General features: G+C 47.1%; 3 protein-coding genes across 3 annotated transcripts; 1 reads left to right on the top strand and 2 right to left on the bottom strand.

The window, feature by feature from the left end:
- Window positions 1-535: 535 nt before the first annotated feature.
- On the bottom strand, window positions 536-3,500 carry LOC129602465 (uncharacterized). Its single transcript, XM_055501485.1, has 5 exons — window positions 3,401-3,500; window positions 3,181-3,227; window positions 2,155-2,894; window positions 1,239-2,054; window positions 536-981 (listed from the first exon to the last, which is right to left on the bottom strand). The coding sequence occupies exons 3-5, from the start codon at window positions 2,470-2,472 to the stop codon at window positions 826-828; spliced, it is 1,290 nt and encodes a 429-aa protein (XP_055357460.1). The 5' UTR covers window positions 2,473-2,894; window positions 3,181-3,227; window positions 3,401-3,500; the 3' UTR covers window positions 536-825.
- Window positions 3,501-8,288: 4,788 nt separating this feature from the next.
- Window positions 8,289-9,994, top strand: LOC129602467 (uncharacterized). The gene is made up of 3 exons (XM_055501487.1): window positions 8,289-8,712; window positions 8,869-9,713; window positions 9,774-9,994. The coding sequence occupies exons 1-2, from the start codon at window positions 8,326-8,328 to the stop codon at window positions 9,664-9,666; spliced, it is 1,185 nt and encodes a 394-aa protein (XP_055357462.1). The 5' UTR covers window positions 8,289-8,325; the 3' UTR covers window positions 9,667-9,713; window positions 9,774-9,994.
- Window positions 9,995-10,925: 931 nt separating this feature from the next.
- LOC129602466 (uncharacterized) lies at window positions 10,926-13,501 on the bottom strand. The gene is made up of 3 exons (XM_055501486.1): window positions 12,556-13,501; window positions 11,402-12,217; window positions 10,926-11,138 (listed from the first exon to the last, which is right to left on the bottom strand). The coding sequence occupies exons 1-3, from the start codon at window positions 13,171-13,173 to the stop codon at window positions 10,986-10,988; spliced, it is 1,587 nt and encodes a 528-aa protein (XP_055357461.1). The 5' UTR covers window positions 13,174-13,501; the 3' UTR covers window positions 10,926-10,985.
- Window positions 13,502-17,066: the final 3,565 nt, after the last annotated feature.

The raw sequence follows: 17,066 nt of genomic DNA, 5'->3' as shown, positions 1-17,066 counted from the left end.
GGCCTAACGGCTACCGGCGCAGACGGAAGCGCTCCCTGCGACCGGCGCATTTCCTTTGAAGAAAAACATCCAGAAATGGTTGCCAGCATATTTAGCGACAGACGGTGTTCTTGACCATTTATTGACCATCCCCCGCATGGCATTTACGTGGAGAGTTCCGCACTGATTTTTTTCTTTTTTTTCGCGCATGTCTCATGCATTTGTAATTGCTTTTTATCGTTCTGTTTGGTGTGCTGTGTTTGTAGATTTTTATCCGAGTGTTTTATCGATAAATAAATCAATCAAATAAATGCATGATGAAAATTCCTCTGAATGGAAATAACATTATTATAAATTATTTTTTGTTAGCATTATTTAAAATTATTATGTTTAATAACTGTAAGAACTTACACGATACGAAGTATAGCGCCTCTGATTCCACAATCAACCTGTCAGACTTTAATTTATCTAAGTATTACTTAACTATAGCTTCAGTTTCATAGTACAGAGCGAGAAAGAAGCCACACATACAATCTCCACATTTACAGTCCGACACAAACGCTTATATCTTCTGCTGACACTAACTAACTTATACACAGCGTGAGAAAATCCTAAGAAAATTAGCAACAGATAGAATCTATAAAAAAGGGGGTTAGAACTAGTTCCGCCGCACAACTACGCATGGACAGATGTACCCGACAATTCTAACTGCTCAATCAACATCGGCAACGACACGAAAAAGTAACAAAAGGTACTGTATTAAGGTAAGTAACCATTAAAATTCCCTTTCATGGCGACTATAAACTGTATTGCCACGTGATTCGGTGCACACAGGACCAGGAGGAATTAAGGCGACAGGGCATCCATCAGCTGGATGAGGAAATCCTGCGCCACACGCGACAGTTTCTTCAGCTTCAAACCCTTCAAACCGTCCACACACCACTCCTTCCCGCGGTAATGCAGCGTTGGACGCGGATCCGCCGTCTGTGTCGCACACAACGTCTACAGCAAGAAAACCATCACAGCGGAAAGCTTTTTGTTACTGCTTCCAGCGTCCCGTACAAGACCGGAGCACTGATGGAAAGTGGAGTTATAGCGAGCATGCCAGGTAAGCTATTAATGTATTGGTAAAACCTATAGGCGCTTCAGAGTGCGTCCTAAACTCCTAATAACTCAGTAACTCGAAAATATAACTCCTATCTTAGGGAAATTGTGCCGAATGTGTGCACTTGCACAAGTCTCGTCCGATGCAGCCTTACCTTACAGACGAAGGCCACACATTTACGTGCATGCGACGTTTGCTTGCCGTGTGTGTGCAACGATAACCACGTGCCCAGACGACGCAGTTCCGTGTGGCCTGGCGCTGGCAATCCCGCTTCCAGGGCGCTCCATAGCCCGCCGGCGAAATCTCCGGTCAGACGTTGATGACGCACGCGAATCTTGACAGACAGGATAATATCAGAACCATAATCCAAGCAACTCAAAACGATCCTGCACCGTTTAATATGGACGTTGTCACATGGAAGACCGCGGTATATCATACCCGGATTCTCTAGAGTACAGCTGGCACCCGATAAATATCGATGGAGCGTGGGATGGTCATGATAAAAGCTATCCAGCAGACAGAAACACAGTCCACGCAAGAAGACGGCTTTCAGTTTACTGCCATTCTGGCGCTGTGCAATAAAGTTAATAACGTCGAACATTTCCCAGACACCCGCTTCACTTATCCACGACCGTGGGTCAACTACAGCAATGTAGTGGGCGTATTTGAAACATTTGAAGAGAGCGGCGATCATGAAATAAACTGGCTCATAATTAGGATCCACTTTGGTAAACGCCGAGCTATCAAGGATAATACGCGCCCGCAAGTAAGGTGAATCCAGAAGGATGTTCCATGTTGGGCACACAGGGCGCAGTTTGGTCTGCGTCACAGTGTCCAGATAAGAGAACACCTCCGTCCACAATTCCGTCGGCAGCACAGCAACTTTTGCCATTCCTTTTGGCTGTTCTTTTGGTTCTCGCATTCGCGAAACGGAATTAGTCAACGTCGTGGAGAGTCTGTTGATATATTCCTGAAAATCTCATTCTTCAAAGTCGGTACTTCGAAGTGTCTCAAAGACAGATCACTTTGAATACATGTACAGCAACACAGAATAATGTTAACGTTCTTACCAGTTCTCTTGTCAACTGAGCTTTGTCGGGTTCCGTACCAGGATCAGATCGACGCACAACGTACACCACACATCCAGCTACAATCTCCACACCGACAGCGGGAGCCGAGTGTCCAAAACGGGGAATCACTTCTCGATTCTGCTGTTGCAGCGCTGCGGTAACCAGTTCCCGGGGATACCAGTCTGATAACGGAATGCAGCGCGTGACGAAGGTCCCTTTCTCCACCTGTTTGGGAAAATCCACGCTCTGTCTGCGATATTTGTACCCAACCTGAGTGCGCCGATCAGTGGGTGACGTCTTCCAGCGAATACGCGTCATGGGAATGACATCCGCATACTCGTCTGGTTTCCCGCGATGGACCACGGCCACGCTGTAACTAGAGTGCCCGATGTCGCTGGTCCGAATGCGTAACTCCGCGGGAACCACGTCCACGCCCCCGAGGCGCTCTCGCGCGCCAGAACTTCTGCGGGTAGTTGAGGTACAGGATATCTCCGGGCCATATCGTTTCGGTCCAGATATCGGCTGTCATCATTGTGGAACATTCGTCCAAACAGCGTGAATTCACGTCGGCGATTAGGGCAGAGGAAGTCGATGTAAAGACCCCGGTCCGCCACATCCACCACGCGTCCGTAACGTAAGAGACCGTCGTCGCCCAATACATCCACGCTGTTGCACGGGAAGATTCCTGGGGTCATTGTCGACAATCAAAAAGATCATAAGGCTCGCACAATTCAATCCTGCTAAAGGTAAGAACAAAATTTAAAGTGGCTGGCTAGTGCGCTGTACAACCAATCGTACAGCTGAACTCCTCAGATCATGTGCGCTATGTGAGGATGAGAACCCTTAGCGGTGTTTGAAATGTATAGTATGGGTTTGCGAGCGGAATCAAATTTAGCTGAGTTCAGATTGAGGTTCTGTCTTGTGAGCCAGAAATAAGTGCTTCACAGTCAAAAGAGAAAAATAAGCTATACATCGTCTCGTACCACTATTGGCTACAGATTTCACGCCAGCTGGCTGTTCACTTACTGTAAATGTTTGATCGCGAAGTGAAGACTGCGCGCAGCGCGAGCGATCTGTCCAAAAACAAACAACAAATTAACGATGGGAAAGAAACACGAATGGTGAGATTAATGAGATAGCACTTCGTTGTGGATTCTGAATTTCAAGAAAGAAACAGAAACTATCCAATACGGATAGGTAATTTTAAAATCGAAATTGTCAGCAGAATTACTGTATATTCACATACCTAGTCCAGACTGGTGAACATTGGCGAACGTGAACGCCAACCGGCTTGGGCGGGTAGTACAGTACTCCGCTAAGCGTTTTGACGGCGGCGGCGGTTTTGCTGCGTGGGAAAGAGGAGGAATGATGTGGATGCCACAAGCCAGTGGCTTTGTGGCATATCGCGGCGACATCCGTGGGAGGCGGAGCAGCGGTTGGAAGGGCAGAACAGGTTAAGTCAATTAAGTACAAAAGAAAAGGAGAGAAAGACGGGAGAATACGGCAAGGCACAAGCTGCGAAAAATTTTCGCTAGCCCATCAGCGTACAAATCCAGCGTGAAAGCGCGTGAAACAGTCGCCATTTATGTGTGTAAACTGTAACGGATCGGTTCAGCAATTTCTAATCACTGAATAATAGTACAAGTACAGATACGTACCCTATTAACTGCAGATGGAGTTCTATTACTTCGTCGATTATATGATAGCTACACGTAGGTAATCTGCAACAAAAGTTTGGGGCAGTTATTAACCAGCTGCTGGAGTGCGATATACTAAGTACGCGTACTTTCTGAAGTTCCACTCAATCATTTTCAAGGAACGGTTTCGTCTTGACTTTTCTTGTGGACTGGCGCTCGCTGAAAGCTTCAATACTGCTTTATTAAATTTAGAAAATTGATGCCTCAGGTGCTGACGAAGGTCTAATGTGGAAAGGCTCTAATTTTAGACACCATCAAAAAAGCCGGTAAAAACTTATAACTGATCTTGAGGAACCGGGGTCCCTACGAAGCAGCGACGAAACTCATTCACAGGAAACAGGAAAGGTGTTTACAACAGCGCTGAGTGCGCACAGTAGAACCGAAGAGATTGCAATGTTACGTACAGATTGTACGTGCGGTACCATAGCGACCTCAACGGGACTTGCTCCGGAAATCTGCCAAAACCGTTTTGCTTGAGATCTCCGCAGCAATCAGACACACTAGTCAGGTTATGTATTCAGAAGAAGGTAAATGCACGCAGTATAGAGAACTTTAAAGAAAACTGAAAGGGAACACATTATGCAACTTGAAACAACAATGAGTATCGACCAAAATTACTTTTACAAGAAACCGGTTTTCTGGGTATTTCCGCTTAAACGGCTGTATGAGTGACGAGAGAAAAGAGAGAAGGTAACTGACGCGATAACTACGTTGCGAAAGCTGTGTTGCAGATTCGAGATTTCAGGATGCATCTATAATGTGCTGAATTCACATTTTTTTTCGAATCAGATTCGTTTTTGCAGTCACAGCAGGGCGCTATATTACTTACATAAACGCTGGTCATAGCCTCGTCCATAGTGGTATTCATAGTCCTTTAGCTCCTTACGGTATTTGTTTATTGCAGGTCTGTAAGAACGCTTTTTGGTCTACTCGCACTGTAGTCAGTTGTGTCCATCTCCACCTGAACAACGCTTCGCACCTTCTGTCTTTTCTCGCGAACCATGGCTTTCTACACCAAGCTAGTTACCACCGTGAACGTTCTGGGTAGCGATCAACAGATGCGCTTCGGACGCGTAGTGGACACAGCAGAAGATGGCCTCTTCGTCGACCTGTTCTGTCCGAATCGTCGACGTGAATTTGTGCCATTCGGCCGCGTCTTCTTCTCCCGTGCCACGACCTTGTACGATCTGGGCCAGTTCTGTATCGCTGAACGGACAATTATCCCTGCGGAGGTTCTAATGCCAGAGACACCCCTGGGTCCATGGATTTGGGTGCCGGCGGAAATCCACTGGGCAGCAAAACGCAACCCTATGTGTGTAGCGGCCATTGTTCACTGGCTGGACATGTGTGTGCAGCACACCGACATAATTCCCATACAGCGCATTCGCCTAGTTCAAGATGTCGATGGCAACGTCCTACCCGACGACAAAATCTCTCCAGGCAGCTTTATCAAGCGCAGTGTGGACCTGGGCGACGAATTTCGCTCATTAGTCACCGGAAAACACAAGCGCTCATCAAACGAGTAAACAGCCGCCTGTCTCCTCCACACCCTTTTTTGTAGTGGACATCATGGACGGCCATTTACAATACATCTGCCAGATCGGCGATGAAGACACTTACCGGGTAAGAAAGAAGTCGGTTTTTCGATGGCAAATAGTTTGCTTATAGTTGTATGAACTTTTCTACAGCACAGTGGAGACTCATACTGAGAGAATTTCGTCTTAAGTTATCTACCTATCCTATAGCATACTCTTGCATTCTACGGTTTTCAGTGGGTCATTGACGAATTGATTGTGAAAGTGCGCAGCATTGCCAAAGATTTCCCTGACGAAGCGGCTCCGTCCTTCGATGACAGTTTTGCGCAGCTGGAGCTACCGACGGAATTGTGGCAAGAGGTCTTTTCCAAACTGGACACCGTGGCGCAGACGAAGCTGCGCGTCGTGTGCGTCACGTGGAACCGGATCCTGGATGCGCCCGCGCTGCGTTCCACAATAGTGATCTGCAACGAAAGCAACAGCAGCAACTTCACATGGGAATCGGATAATTTTCTATGCTTGGTGACTGTGTACAAATGCTTACGCCTCTCCACGCAACGCATCGTCATAACACACCTCGGGGAGAATGGTTGGTGGAGTATGCACTTCGCGAAGGAAGTATTCGACCTGATCCGCTACGTGGCTGCCCACCAAACCGGAATCCGGCTGCGACTGCGCATTTTGGGATGCGTTGGAGGCGGCACTTCCGGAACTACCGAGTGACCAGCAGCGGTTGAAACACTCTGCTATTGAAGGCGCCCCCCTGAAGGCGGCTGTCTGCAAGGTAAAAAGTGTTTCACGACTTTGGGAAGCAATGGCTCGGACTGGCTGGACATATGACTGTACTGTGCGCGTTATCATCAAGGTTACCGACTGCCGTAAGTTTGGCCAGAGCTGTCATTGCATTTGCAGATACTTAGCGCGGCGCAGTCGGGTGACCCGCGTCCGTCGTCGCATTACCGCGGGAAAGAATGGAACTTGGATGCCGACGCCCTGCAAGATCTGCATTGGGAGAAGCTGTCGCGCATTACTCGGCATTTGCTCCTCAAACTGCGAAAATCGATGCCGGGGACCGGTATTGGAATTTGTTTCGGGCCTGAACATTTCGACTCCTTGTAGTTGCTAGTTGACACCTCAGTGTGTCCGGCCTTAGTCAGCGCTTTGCGCTTCTCTCGGAGGATTTGATTGATTTACTCAGTACTAATTTCACTGTATCTGTTTAAATTCTGCTTAACCTCGATGCGTTATACAGTTATGAAATGCGCTGATGTATTTTATAACTGACAACCAATAGCGTTCAATGAACTAAAAAAACGATAATTATTTTTTAACAAAATGGACTGTACACTGAGTGTACACTGTATGTCCCGAATTAAAAAATTACACTTGTATAAAAAAAATTATTAGGCAGACGTTAGAAGTGAGACTTCATGGAAGTCAGTTGTGTTTGAAAACGTCACCGTGTCCGGCATCAGGTAACACAATCGCATGATAATAAATTAATAATTAACGAAGTTACTTTCCGAACAGACTGACCAGTTCGTTATTCTGCTGCAAAGAAAAAAATTGTTATATTTTCTCAATTGAAAACTTCCGAAACTGATTGTTCAGTTAACATCATGCAACTTGAGCTACAGTGCTTTGGTAGTTGCTGAGCAATACTTTTCAACTTTCCAAGAAGACAATTTATCCTTTTCGTTCCACGGTAATCTCAAAACGTTATTTGTGTTAGAGCGTCCAAGTGCGTAAAGAGTCTGCAGACCTAAAAAACCTATCCCGTTAATGGGTAAAAGCGTGATTCTGGGAACCGCTACTGTACTGTACTGACACCCTGCACTCGGAGAAAGTTTTAGCTGTGCAGCCACGCGTACGTTGTACGACTGCGTTCACTGCTCACATACACGGCTTGCAACTGCATGCAGACTGCTGGCTATTGGCTGAACAGCCTGAACGCAATCGGCTTTAAATCCACCTGTCTACAGTACCGTGCTGCTCATACTGTACAAAATTTCTCCAAGTGCAGGGTGTCAGTACAAGTACTTTACTTTCGGTGCAGTGGCCAATCGACAGTAATGCACACAGTGGTCAGTTTTAACGGATCGGCTCATCAACAGACAACAGTTACCGATCCTGCTCATTGATCAGCAGTTCTGGATAAATCTGCCAAAACGTTTTAGGTTGAAATCTCCGCAGCAATCAGGCACACTAATTAGGTCCTTCGGAGGTACAGTAGATTAAATCAGTATAGAGAAATTTACAGAAAATTGAAACGGAATACATTATGCAATTTGAAACAACAATGAGCAGTCATCAAACTTACTTTACAAGAAACCGGTTTTCTGGCTATATCCGGTTAAACGGCTGTATGAGTGGCAAGAGAAAACAGTAACTGACGCGATAACCGTTCCGAAAGCTGTTACTACAGATCCGCGATGAAGCGAGATTTCAGGATACACATATAAGAAGCTGAATTCGATTTTTCGAATCAGATTCGTTTTTGCGCAGTCAGAGCAGCGAGATTGTTTTGCATATACGCTGGTTATAACCTTTCCATACGAAGTAGTGGAATTCATAGTCCTTTAAAACTCCTTACAGTATTTGTTTTTCACAGGGTCGGTACGAACGTTTTTTGGTGTGCTGTAGTCCGTTGTGTCCACCCCAGCTGAACTACGCTTCGCACTTCCTGCCTTTTCTCCTGAAACATGCCGTCTTACACCAAGCTGGATACCACCGTGAACGTTCTGGGCAGCGACCAACAGATGCGCTTCGGACGCGTAGTGGACATAGCAGACGATGGCCTTTTCGTCGATCTATTCTGTCCGAATCGGCGACGTGAATTTATCACGTTTGGCAACGTCTTTTTCTCACGTCCTACGATCTTACAACAACTGGGCAAGTTCTATGTCGCTGAACGGAAAATCATACCGGGGGAGCTTCTGATGCCGGAGACGCCGGTGCGTCCGTGGATTTGGGTGCCGGGTGAAATCCACTGGGCAGGAAAACGGAGACCAATGTGCCAAGCGGCCATTGTCCATTGGCAGGACTCGGGTGCACAGTGCACCGACATTATCCCCTTACAGCGTATTCGCCTAGTTCAGGATGTCGAGGGCGCCGTCGTACCCGACGACGAAATCCCTCGAGGCAGCTTTGTTAAGCGCAGTGTGGAACTGGGTGAAGAATTTCCTTCGCTCTCCACCGGAGTAGCCCAGGCGCTCATCAAGCGTTTGAATGGCCGCCTGTCTCACTCCACACCCGTTTTCGTAGTGGACATCCTGGACGGCCATTTACAATACATTTGCCAGATCGGCGATGAAGACACTTACCCGGTAAGGAAGAAGTAGGTTTCTCGACGGCAAAATATTTTGCTTGTAGTTGTAAACTTGTAAGGACTTTTCTGCAGCACCGTGTAAACGTATATTGAAAGATCTGAATCTTTAGTTCACCTACCGCCTCCATCGTACTCTGCATTCTACGGTTTTTAGTGGGTCATTGACGAGTTCATAGAGAAAGTGCGCAGCGTTGCCAAAGATTTCCCTGACGAAGCGGTTCCGCCCATAGAAGACGGTTTTGCGCAGCTGGAGCTACCGACGGAATTGTGGCAAGAGGTCTTTTCAAACCTGGACACCGTGAAACAGACGCAGCTGCGCGCCGTGTGCGCTATGTGGAAACAGATCCTGGATGGGCCAGCACTGTGTTCCACAATAGTAATCGGCAACGAACAGTACAGCCACAAGTTCACGTGGGAATCGGACAATTTCCTCTGCTTGGCGAGTGTGAACAAGTGTTTACGCCCCGACACGCAACGCATCGTCATAACGCACCTCGGGGAGAATGAGTGGTGGAGCATGCACTACGCAAAGGAAGTATTCGACCTGATCCGCTACGTGGCTGCCCAACAAACCGGAATCCGGCTGCGAACTTTGCATCTGCGCGGCGTCGTCCTTGGCAACCTGATCAGCCGCTGTTTGGTCGACACTAACGTTGGCCAGATGGGCGTGAATTGGTTTCTTCCTGGGCCAGCGCTGGACACGAGGTCCGCTGACAGTGATCTGGAGTTCATTGTCGCATGCCGCAATCTACCGTGCAATACCATCCACATGACGAACTGCGAAGTTATTTTGGGGAACTTGCTGACCCATAGGAAGAAGATCAGTTTCAAACGTTTGTCACGATCAACATCGGCACTGCGCAATTGCCGCTCGGCGATGGTTTCGATTGCGCATTCCGGGATGCGTTGGAGGCTTCACTGCCGGAACTATCGAGTGACCAGCAGCGGTTGAAACACTCAGCGATCGAGGGCGCCGCATTGAAGACGGCAGTCTGCAAGGTAAAATGTGTTTCACGACTTTGGATAGCTATGGCCTGAGATCTTCCATTGCCTTTGCAGATACTCACTGCGGCGCAGTCGGGCGATCCGCGTCCGTCGTCGCATTACCGCGGAAAAGAGTGGAACTTGGATGCCGAGGGTCTTCAAGATCTGCAGTGGGAGAAGCTGTCGCGCATTACTCGGCGTTTGCTCGTCGAACTGCAAACGTCGACGAGGGAAACGGATTTTAGATGTTGTTTCGGTCCAGAACATTTCGACTCCTTGTAGTTGCTACTGGACACTTGCCCTCTCCCAGCAATTTGAATATTTTACTCATTTTACTGCCACACGTTTTTTTGTCTAGTTCCATGGCTTTTATCATGACTTCTACCCTTCTCTGATTTGTTACTACCTTTCATGCAAATTTTATTATTTTCAACAAGTAGAGTGTTCTCATTTGTTTCCTCTTAAAATGACGCTTAGCTTTATGTGAAAATTCATCTTGCACCGCAACAAGGAATCATCGTCGTGTTTTTGTCTGTTAAGCATTAAACTTTTGTACTCGCGCTGATGCTTGGCCGAAAGTCAAAAGATATCTATTTATTTTGCTTTTCATGGTCAGCTTTCTTATTGTTAATCGTTTTTGTTTGCAAACTGATTCACTACCACAAGTATGTCTTTCATAGGTTTAGCACGCGTCAGGTGCTTTAATGATTTTTATGTTAGTACCTGTACTTCATTACTGCCCTAAATTCTGCTTAACCTCGCTGACGGGTTATATTAATTTCATAACTGACAACCAGTAGATCTCACTGAGCTAAAATGATAATTTCTGTTTTTCACAGATTGGATTATAGAGCACTTTATATCCCAATTTAAAAATTACGTAACTTTGACAGAAGATAAGAGCTTAGGCTTGATGGAAGGAACCTGTATTGAGTGTGTTCAGAACGTCACCGTGTCCGACATAAGAAACCCAATCGCATGATAAGCAATCATCCGCATCGATAAAACTGGATCCGCATCGATTTCGCAATCACCTGTGATAGTTTATTTACTGACGGAACGTTATTGCGAACATTGTAACTTAAACGCCTGCACATCAACTTCCGCCGTAAGCTACGTAGCCTGATCCAAAACTTACAATTTCACAAATCAGCAACCGAAATTGTGCCAAGAAGCGCAACAAAAGGATAAACTGTGTCAGCCAATAAGCACAATATTCATCGCGATTCAAACCGCACTGCTACGTAACTCAACGCAATGGAGACCGGGAACAGCTAAGGATTATGCTCAAGAAAGGGCACCCATCAGCTGGATGAGGAAATCCTGCGCCACACGCGATAGCTTCTTCAGCTTCAATCCCTTCAAACCGTCCACGCACCACTCCTTCCCGCGGTAATGCAGAGAATGACGCGGATCCGCTGTCTGCGTCACGCATAACGTCTGTAAGAATACCATGTTCCAGTAAGGCTTTTGCATTATCGCATTTAGTTTTCGGTCAGCGGCTGTAGCCTAAACTCCCAGTCGTCAGATTTAAATTGACGATTACCGAGGATATGTGATTTACGCTGTTCATGTCTCAGTACATCAAGTTATGATGAGTAACGCTGCGAGTCTACGACGTAAAACACACGTTTTGTACAGTACTTTATGAGAGTTACTTTACAGTTACGCTTTTTCACAGGCGTCATCCGGGACAGTCTTACCTCGCAAACCAAGGCCACACATTCTTGCGCACGCGGTGTTTGCTTGCCGTGCGAGTGCAATGACAACCACGTGGCCAGGCGACGCAGTTCGGTGTGACCTGGCGCTGAAAATCCCGCTTCCAAGGCACTCCACAGCGCGCTGGCGAAATCGCCGGTAAAGCGTTGCTGATGCACCGAAATCTTGGCAGAGAGCGAAACATTCTTCCGCTTAGAATATTGAGCGGACTTCCGGCATTCCAAAACGATAGTGCATCTTATAATATGTGCGGTGTCACATGGAAGATCCAAATCCAGAAAGTCATTCCTGACACCTGGAAGATGCTGGTAAAGCTTCTGACGGTCGGTAAGCCCACATCGCAGCAGATGCAAATGCAGCGCAACCAAGAAAACCGCTTTCAATCTGGTGCCATTGTGGCGCTGTGCAATGAAGTTAAGAATGTCGAACAGTTCCCAGACACCCGTTTCACGTATCCGCCGCTGTCGATCAACCACAGCGATATACTGCGCGGATGTGAAACACTGGAAGAGAGCTGCGATTAAATAATACATTGGCGTATAAATAGGATCTGCACTGGTGAATGCCGAGCTATCGAGAACGAGGTTCGCTCTCAAATACGCTGAATCCAAAAGGTCGTTCCATAATGGACATACAAGACGCAGTTTGGATTGGGTCACAGTGTCCAAATACGTGAAAACTTCCGTCCACAATTCCAACGGCAAAACAGCGACTCCACTCGCTGTTGAGAGCTGAACTACTTGTTGTTGCACTCGTGACATGGAACTAATCAATCCGGTGTAGAGCCGGTTGAGAATTTCCTAAAACATCACACGATTCATCGTCGGTACTATGTGCCTCAACTTACAACTCCGATTATCGACGAAAATTTCTTCTTTACACACATTTCTTAAAGGTACAAAATTTGCATAACGAATGGTTTCCACATTCAGCACTGTTGTTGTGATGTTACCACACAGCTGTGTCAAAAGGCAGAGCCCAAAAACTCTGAACCAGGACCGGTGATCGAATTTGGAACCGTATACTCGAAGGTAATCGATCTTTGAGGTGGTACATCGAAGTACTGGCAAATACACTGTATGTACAGTAGCGAACGGTACATGCAAACAGTAACACACACTAACGTGTCGTTTCTTACCAGTTCCCGTGTCAACTGAGTTTCGTCGCATTTCGCACCAGGATCAGATCGACGCAGAATGTACACTACACTGCCGTCCACAATCTCCACGCTCACAGCGTGGTCAGAGTATCCGGAACGGGAAATTAACTGTCGCTTCTGTTGCTTCAGCGCTGCTGTAACCAGTTCCCGGGGATAACCGATTGACAGCGGAATACTCTGCGTGGCGAATGTCCCTTTCTCCACGTGTATCGGCAAATCCACAGTGTGTCTGCGATATTTGCACCCCATCTGAGTCCGCCGATCAGTGGATGGCGTCTTCCATCGAGTACGCGTCATGGGAATGACACCCGCATACTCCTCCGGTTTCCCGCGGCGGATCAAGACCACACTGTAACTAGAGTGCCCGATGTCGTTGGTCCGAATGAGTAACTCTGCGGGGAACCAGGTCCATGCACCGGAGGCACTCCCGCTCATTAGAACTTCTGCGGGCAGTTCAGGTACGCGACTCATCTGGGCCATATCGTTTTGGTCAAGATATCGGTTGTCATCGCTGTGGAAAATCCGTTGGAAAGGCGTGAATTCAGGTCGGCGATCAGGACAGAGCAAGTCGACGTATATGCCCTCGTCCCGCCACATCCACCACGCGCCCGTAACGAAAGAGACTGTCTTCGCCTAAGACATCTACACTGTTCCACGGGAAGATTCCTGGTGCCATCGTCGACATCTGGAAATATCACAAGGCTTCTATAATTCGATCGTGCTCAAACTGGTGGCTTTAAGAACTGTTATCAGCACAACTGTCTTTCTCCTCAGAAGATGTGCGCTATTTTGAAGAACCCTTTACGCTTAGGTAGCAGGTTTTGAAAAGCAGCGCGTGTAGGATGAGCTGAATAAAACCAGATAAGCTTTCGCAATACGGGTCAACCATAATTTTCGATCAAAACCTGATAGCCCATAAGTCCCGTAATATCAAGTGCTCCACAGTCGACAATGGAAAATAAGCGTGTACAGTTTCATTCTCAAATTCAAGAATGGCAGGCATTTGAAGTTAGCATACCAGTCTATGGAGAAAAATAAAATCGGTTTAAAATCCGTGGATGCGACCAATTTCGTAACATTAAGGGCTGGTTTGCCACCCGCCCAGGATGGCATACACGGCGGCTGGCACACACGGTTGAGGCAATCGACTGCCATTAATTAGCCGAATTAGCCGTACCACTTGATAAACGCCGTACGATGGGTTAAACGCCTCCCGTGGTGGCTGCCCATTACACAGAGCCTTCGTAGAGATTTACTAGTAACATTGTGCTATGCAGAGTTGCGCTGCAGTCTGCAATGGTTTCATCCTAGTAACACTGCAGTTCTTTACTCTTTTGAGTTCAATTTTAAATCACTGAAATGGATTTCAATTACATTAAAAAAAATTTTTACTAAGTACGATGGAGAATTGGGTGTTCGATATTACAGTAGAATAATCCTTCTTTGTTTCGTTTGTTAAGCTGTACAGCGCCTGTGAGTCGCTATGGACTATCGATGTACAGTACTGGAGCCTGTTGTCTCTCCGGTCTATCCATGGCGACCTTGTGAGTAGATTTTGCTGACTTTACTTACTGTCTTTACATTCAGTACCCGGAATGCCAAATCATCCAGCACAGAACAGCAGATCATCCAGGAACAGTACACCAAGCTATTAAGAGAGGGAACTTCTGGAATGCGGGAAAGCACTGCGGGCGATTTCTGATTACAAGGAGCGGTTACACCCGAGCTGTATCAGAAACTGCGCATCCTGCCGGTGCAGGACCGTTGGAAGCAGTCGGAAGCGGTTTGGTTGTATAAGATCTACAACCACGAAGCATACCGTCCTCCAAAGTATATGGTGGAAATGATCGACTTAACAGATTTGGGAGCGCGTTACAACCTGCGGAACCCGACGAGAATTGCTGCCCGTGCGAAGAAGAAAATTGGAGAAGGCACGCTGACTATGCGACTAAAGAACATTTTTGAGCGCATACAGAAACATAACATGCAGATACTCAGTGTTGATGGTGTGGGATTTTTCAAATTTGCTCTCCGAACTGTTGATCTGTATTAGCAATTGCTTTTTTGTTTAGCTTTTCACCGACCAGACGTTGAAGTCCCGTTTAGCGGGTTGTCTGCTCCTGATGTAATAATAATAATAATAATGGGGCAAAATGCTACTCGAGCAGCATAGTAGGATTGCTCTTTTTGCGCTGTACTGTGGTGACTTACTGTCCTGGATGATCTGCTGTTCTGTTGCTGGATGATTTGGCATTCCGGGTTCCGAATGTAAAGACAGTAAGTAAAGTCTTTAAAAAAGGAAATCTCCGTGGTCGAGAAGGGGAACGCCTTGTTATTAAAAAAACTTAAACCAACCAATAAACACTACGCCGGCATTCATCCGTAGTGACCAGTTGTCCGTTAACGCCACATGCGACGATAAATGGGATGGCAGAACGTAAGCCCATTCAGATGATCACTGTACTGAACATTAGTAGAAAGGAGCCAATAAATTATACAATCCTAATAATTACGACATGAACAGGGAACTCTTCAGATGGCATTGAGGCTGGGAAGTGAGTGAGGAGGGCTCATATCAGTTGGATGAAAAAATGCAGCGCCACACGCGACAGTTTCTCCACCTGCAAATCCTGAGGGCCGTCAACGCACCATTGCTTCCCGCGGTAATGCAGCGATGGACGCGGATCCGCCGTCTGCGTAGCACACAACGCCTGCAACAAAAAAGCCATGCCACAACTCACAAACGTGTCCGCCTCAGTGCCGCTGCCGTTTTACCTTGCAGATCGTGGCCACATACTCTCTCGCCAGGCTGGTGAACTCGGGTGGCGCTTGCAATGCAGCTAACCATGTCGACTTGTCACGAATTTCCGCTTCATTTGGCACTAACAACTGCGCTTCCATGGCACTCCACAGCGCGCCGTCGAAATCGCCAGCAAGGCGATGTCGGTGCACGTAAATACCGACGGCCTGCTTCAGCCGATTTCCCTTAAAATACGGGCTAGTGAATATCTTGCAGTCCAAAGTGACAGTGCATCGGCTCAAAGCGACATTGTCGCAAGAACGACACCGAAATGCTAGGATGGGTTTTGTCAGACGTTGCAAGAAGGCTGATGGAATGCATACGGGACCCTATAAAGGTCTATATTCCAGTGTTGCAGCAGAGAGCATTTCAACCCGAACAACAAGATGCCTTTCAGTCTGATACGGACATTGCGCTGCGCAATCCACTCCATAATATCCAACACTTTCACAACGCCACTCTCACCCATCCACTTTCTGCGGTCGGCCACGACAATGTACTGCGTCGACGAATTAAGATACTGGAAGAGCGCAGAGACCATAAAATACATGGGACCAAGATCCTTGCACTGGTCTGTCGCGGTAAATGCGGCGCTGTCGAGGATGATGGTTAATTTCAAGTAAGCCGATTCCAGAACGGTGCTCTATTTTGCACACACCGGGCGCAGTTGGGTTTGCGTCAAACTATCCAGATTCGAGAAGACTTCAGCCCACAATTCCGTCGGCAGCACAGTAAGTTCATCTACTGCTGGAATCTGGATTGATGGTTCCGGCATCCGTACAACGAAACCTATCAACGCGCTGTGGAACCTGTTCAGATTTTCCTGCAAAACTGCATGGTTAAACGTGGTAATGATAAAAATGCGTGAAGAATGATTACCAGTTCATTTTTCAAATAAATCTCGTCCAATTCCGCTTCAGCGTTGTCTCGGAAATGAATGTACACCACACAGCCGTCCACAACGTCCACAGCTTGTGCGGGATACCATGCCGGGTGTTTCATTTCGATTTTATGGTGTTTCAGCATTGCCGTAAGTTTAGTAGCTAATGCCGCGGGAAAATCTCTCGGAAGCGGACACGCGTCAGGGGAACAACATCCGCAGATTTCTCCGGTTTCCCGCAACGAATGATAGCCACGGTGTAATTTGTGTGCGCGATCTCGCTGGACCGAATGTCCAGCTCCGCGGGGAACCACGTCCACGCGCCCGAAGCCATATCATGCATCAAGACTTCTGCGGGTAATTCGGACGAACGCTGGCAATGGACCATGTCGTTTCGGGCCAAGTATCGGACATCATCAAGCAAGAATACCCGTTTAAAAGGTGTCAGTTCACGTCGGCGATCGGAGAAGAGGAAGTCGATGAAAAGGCCCTGGTCCGCCACATCCACCACGCGTCCATATCTAAAGCGGTCGTCGTCACCCAACACGTCCACGCTGTTCCATGGGAAAGTTCCCAAAGCCATTGCCGCGACAGGTACAAACCTCGGTTTTGTTTTCCAAACAATCCTGCTAAAACTGGCGACAGAATTGTAATGCGAACGTTACAATGAACCGTTACGTTGACTTCCTTATCAGCAAGCTGCCAGCCATCGGAAGAAACCCTGCTGGCTTGCTGGATTTAAAAATTCATATTTTAAAAATGCTGCTATTTAAAAAATTATAGCTGCTATTTATAAAAAATCATTTGCTG

This window comes from Paramacrobiotus metropolitanus, unplaced genomic scaffold, assembly GCF_019649055.1.
Source record: "Paramacrobiotus metropolitanus isolate TYO unplaced genomic scaffold, Prichtersi_v1.0 Parri_scaffold0000483, whole genome shotgun sequence".
NCBI classification, from domain to species: domain Eukaryota; kingdom Metazoa; phylum Tardigrada; class Eutardigrada; order Parachela; family Macrobiotidae; genus Paramacrobiotus; species Paramacrobiotus metropolitanus.
This window is presented reverse-complemented; position numbering and strand designations above follow the sequence as displayed.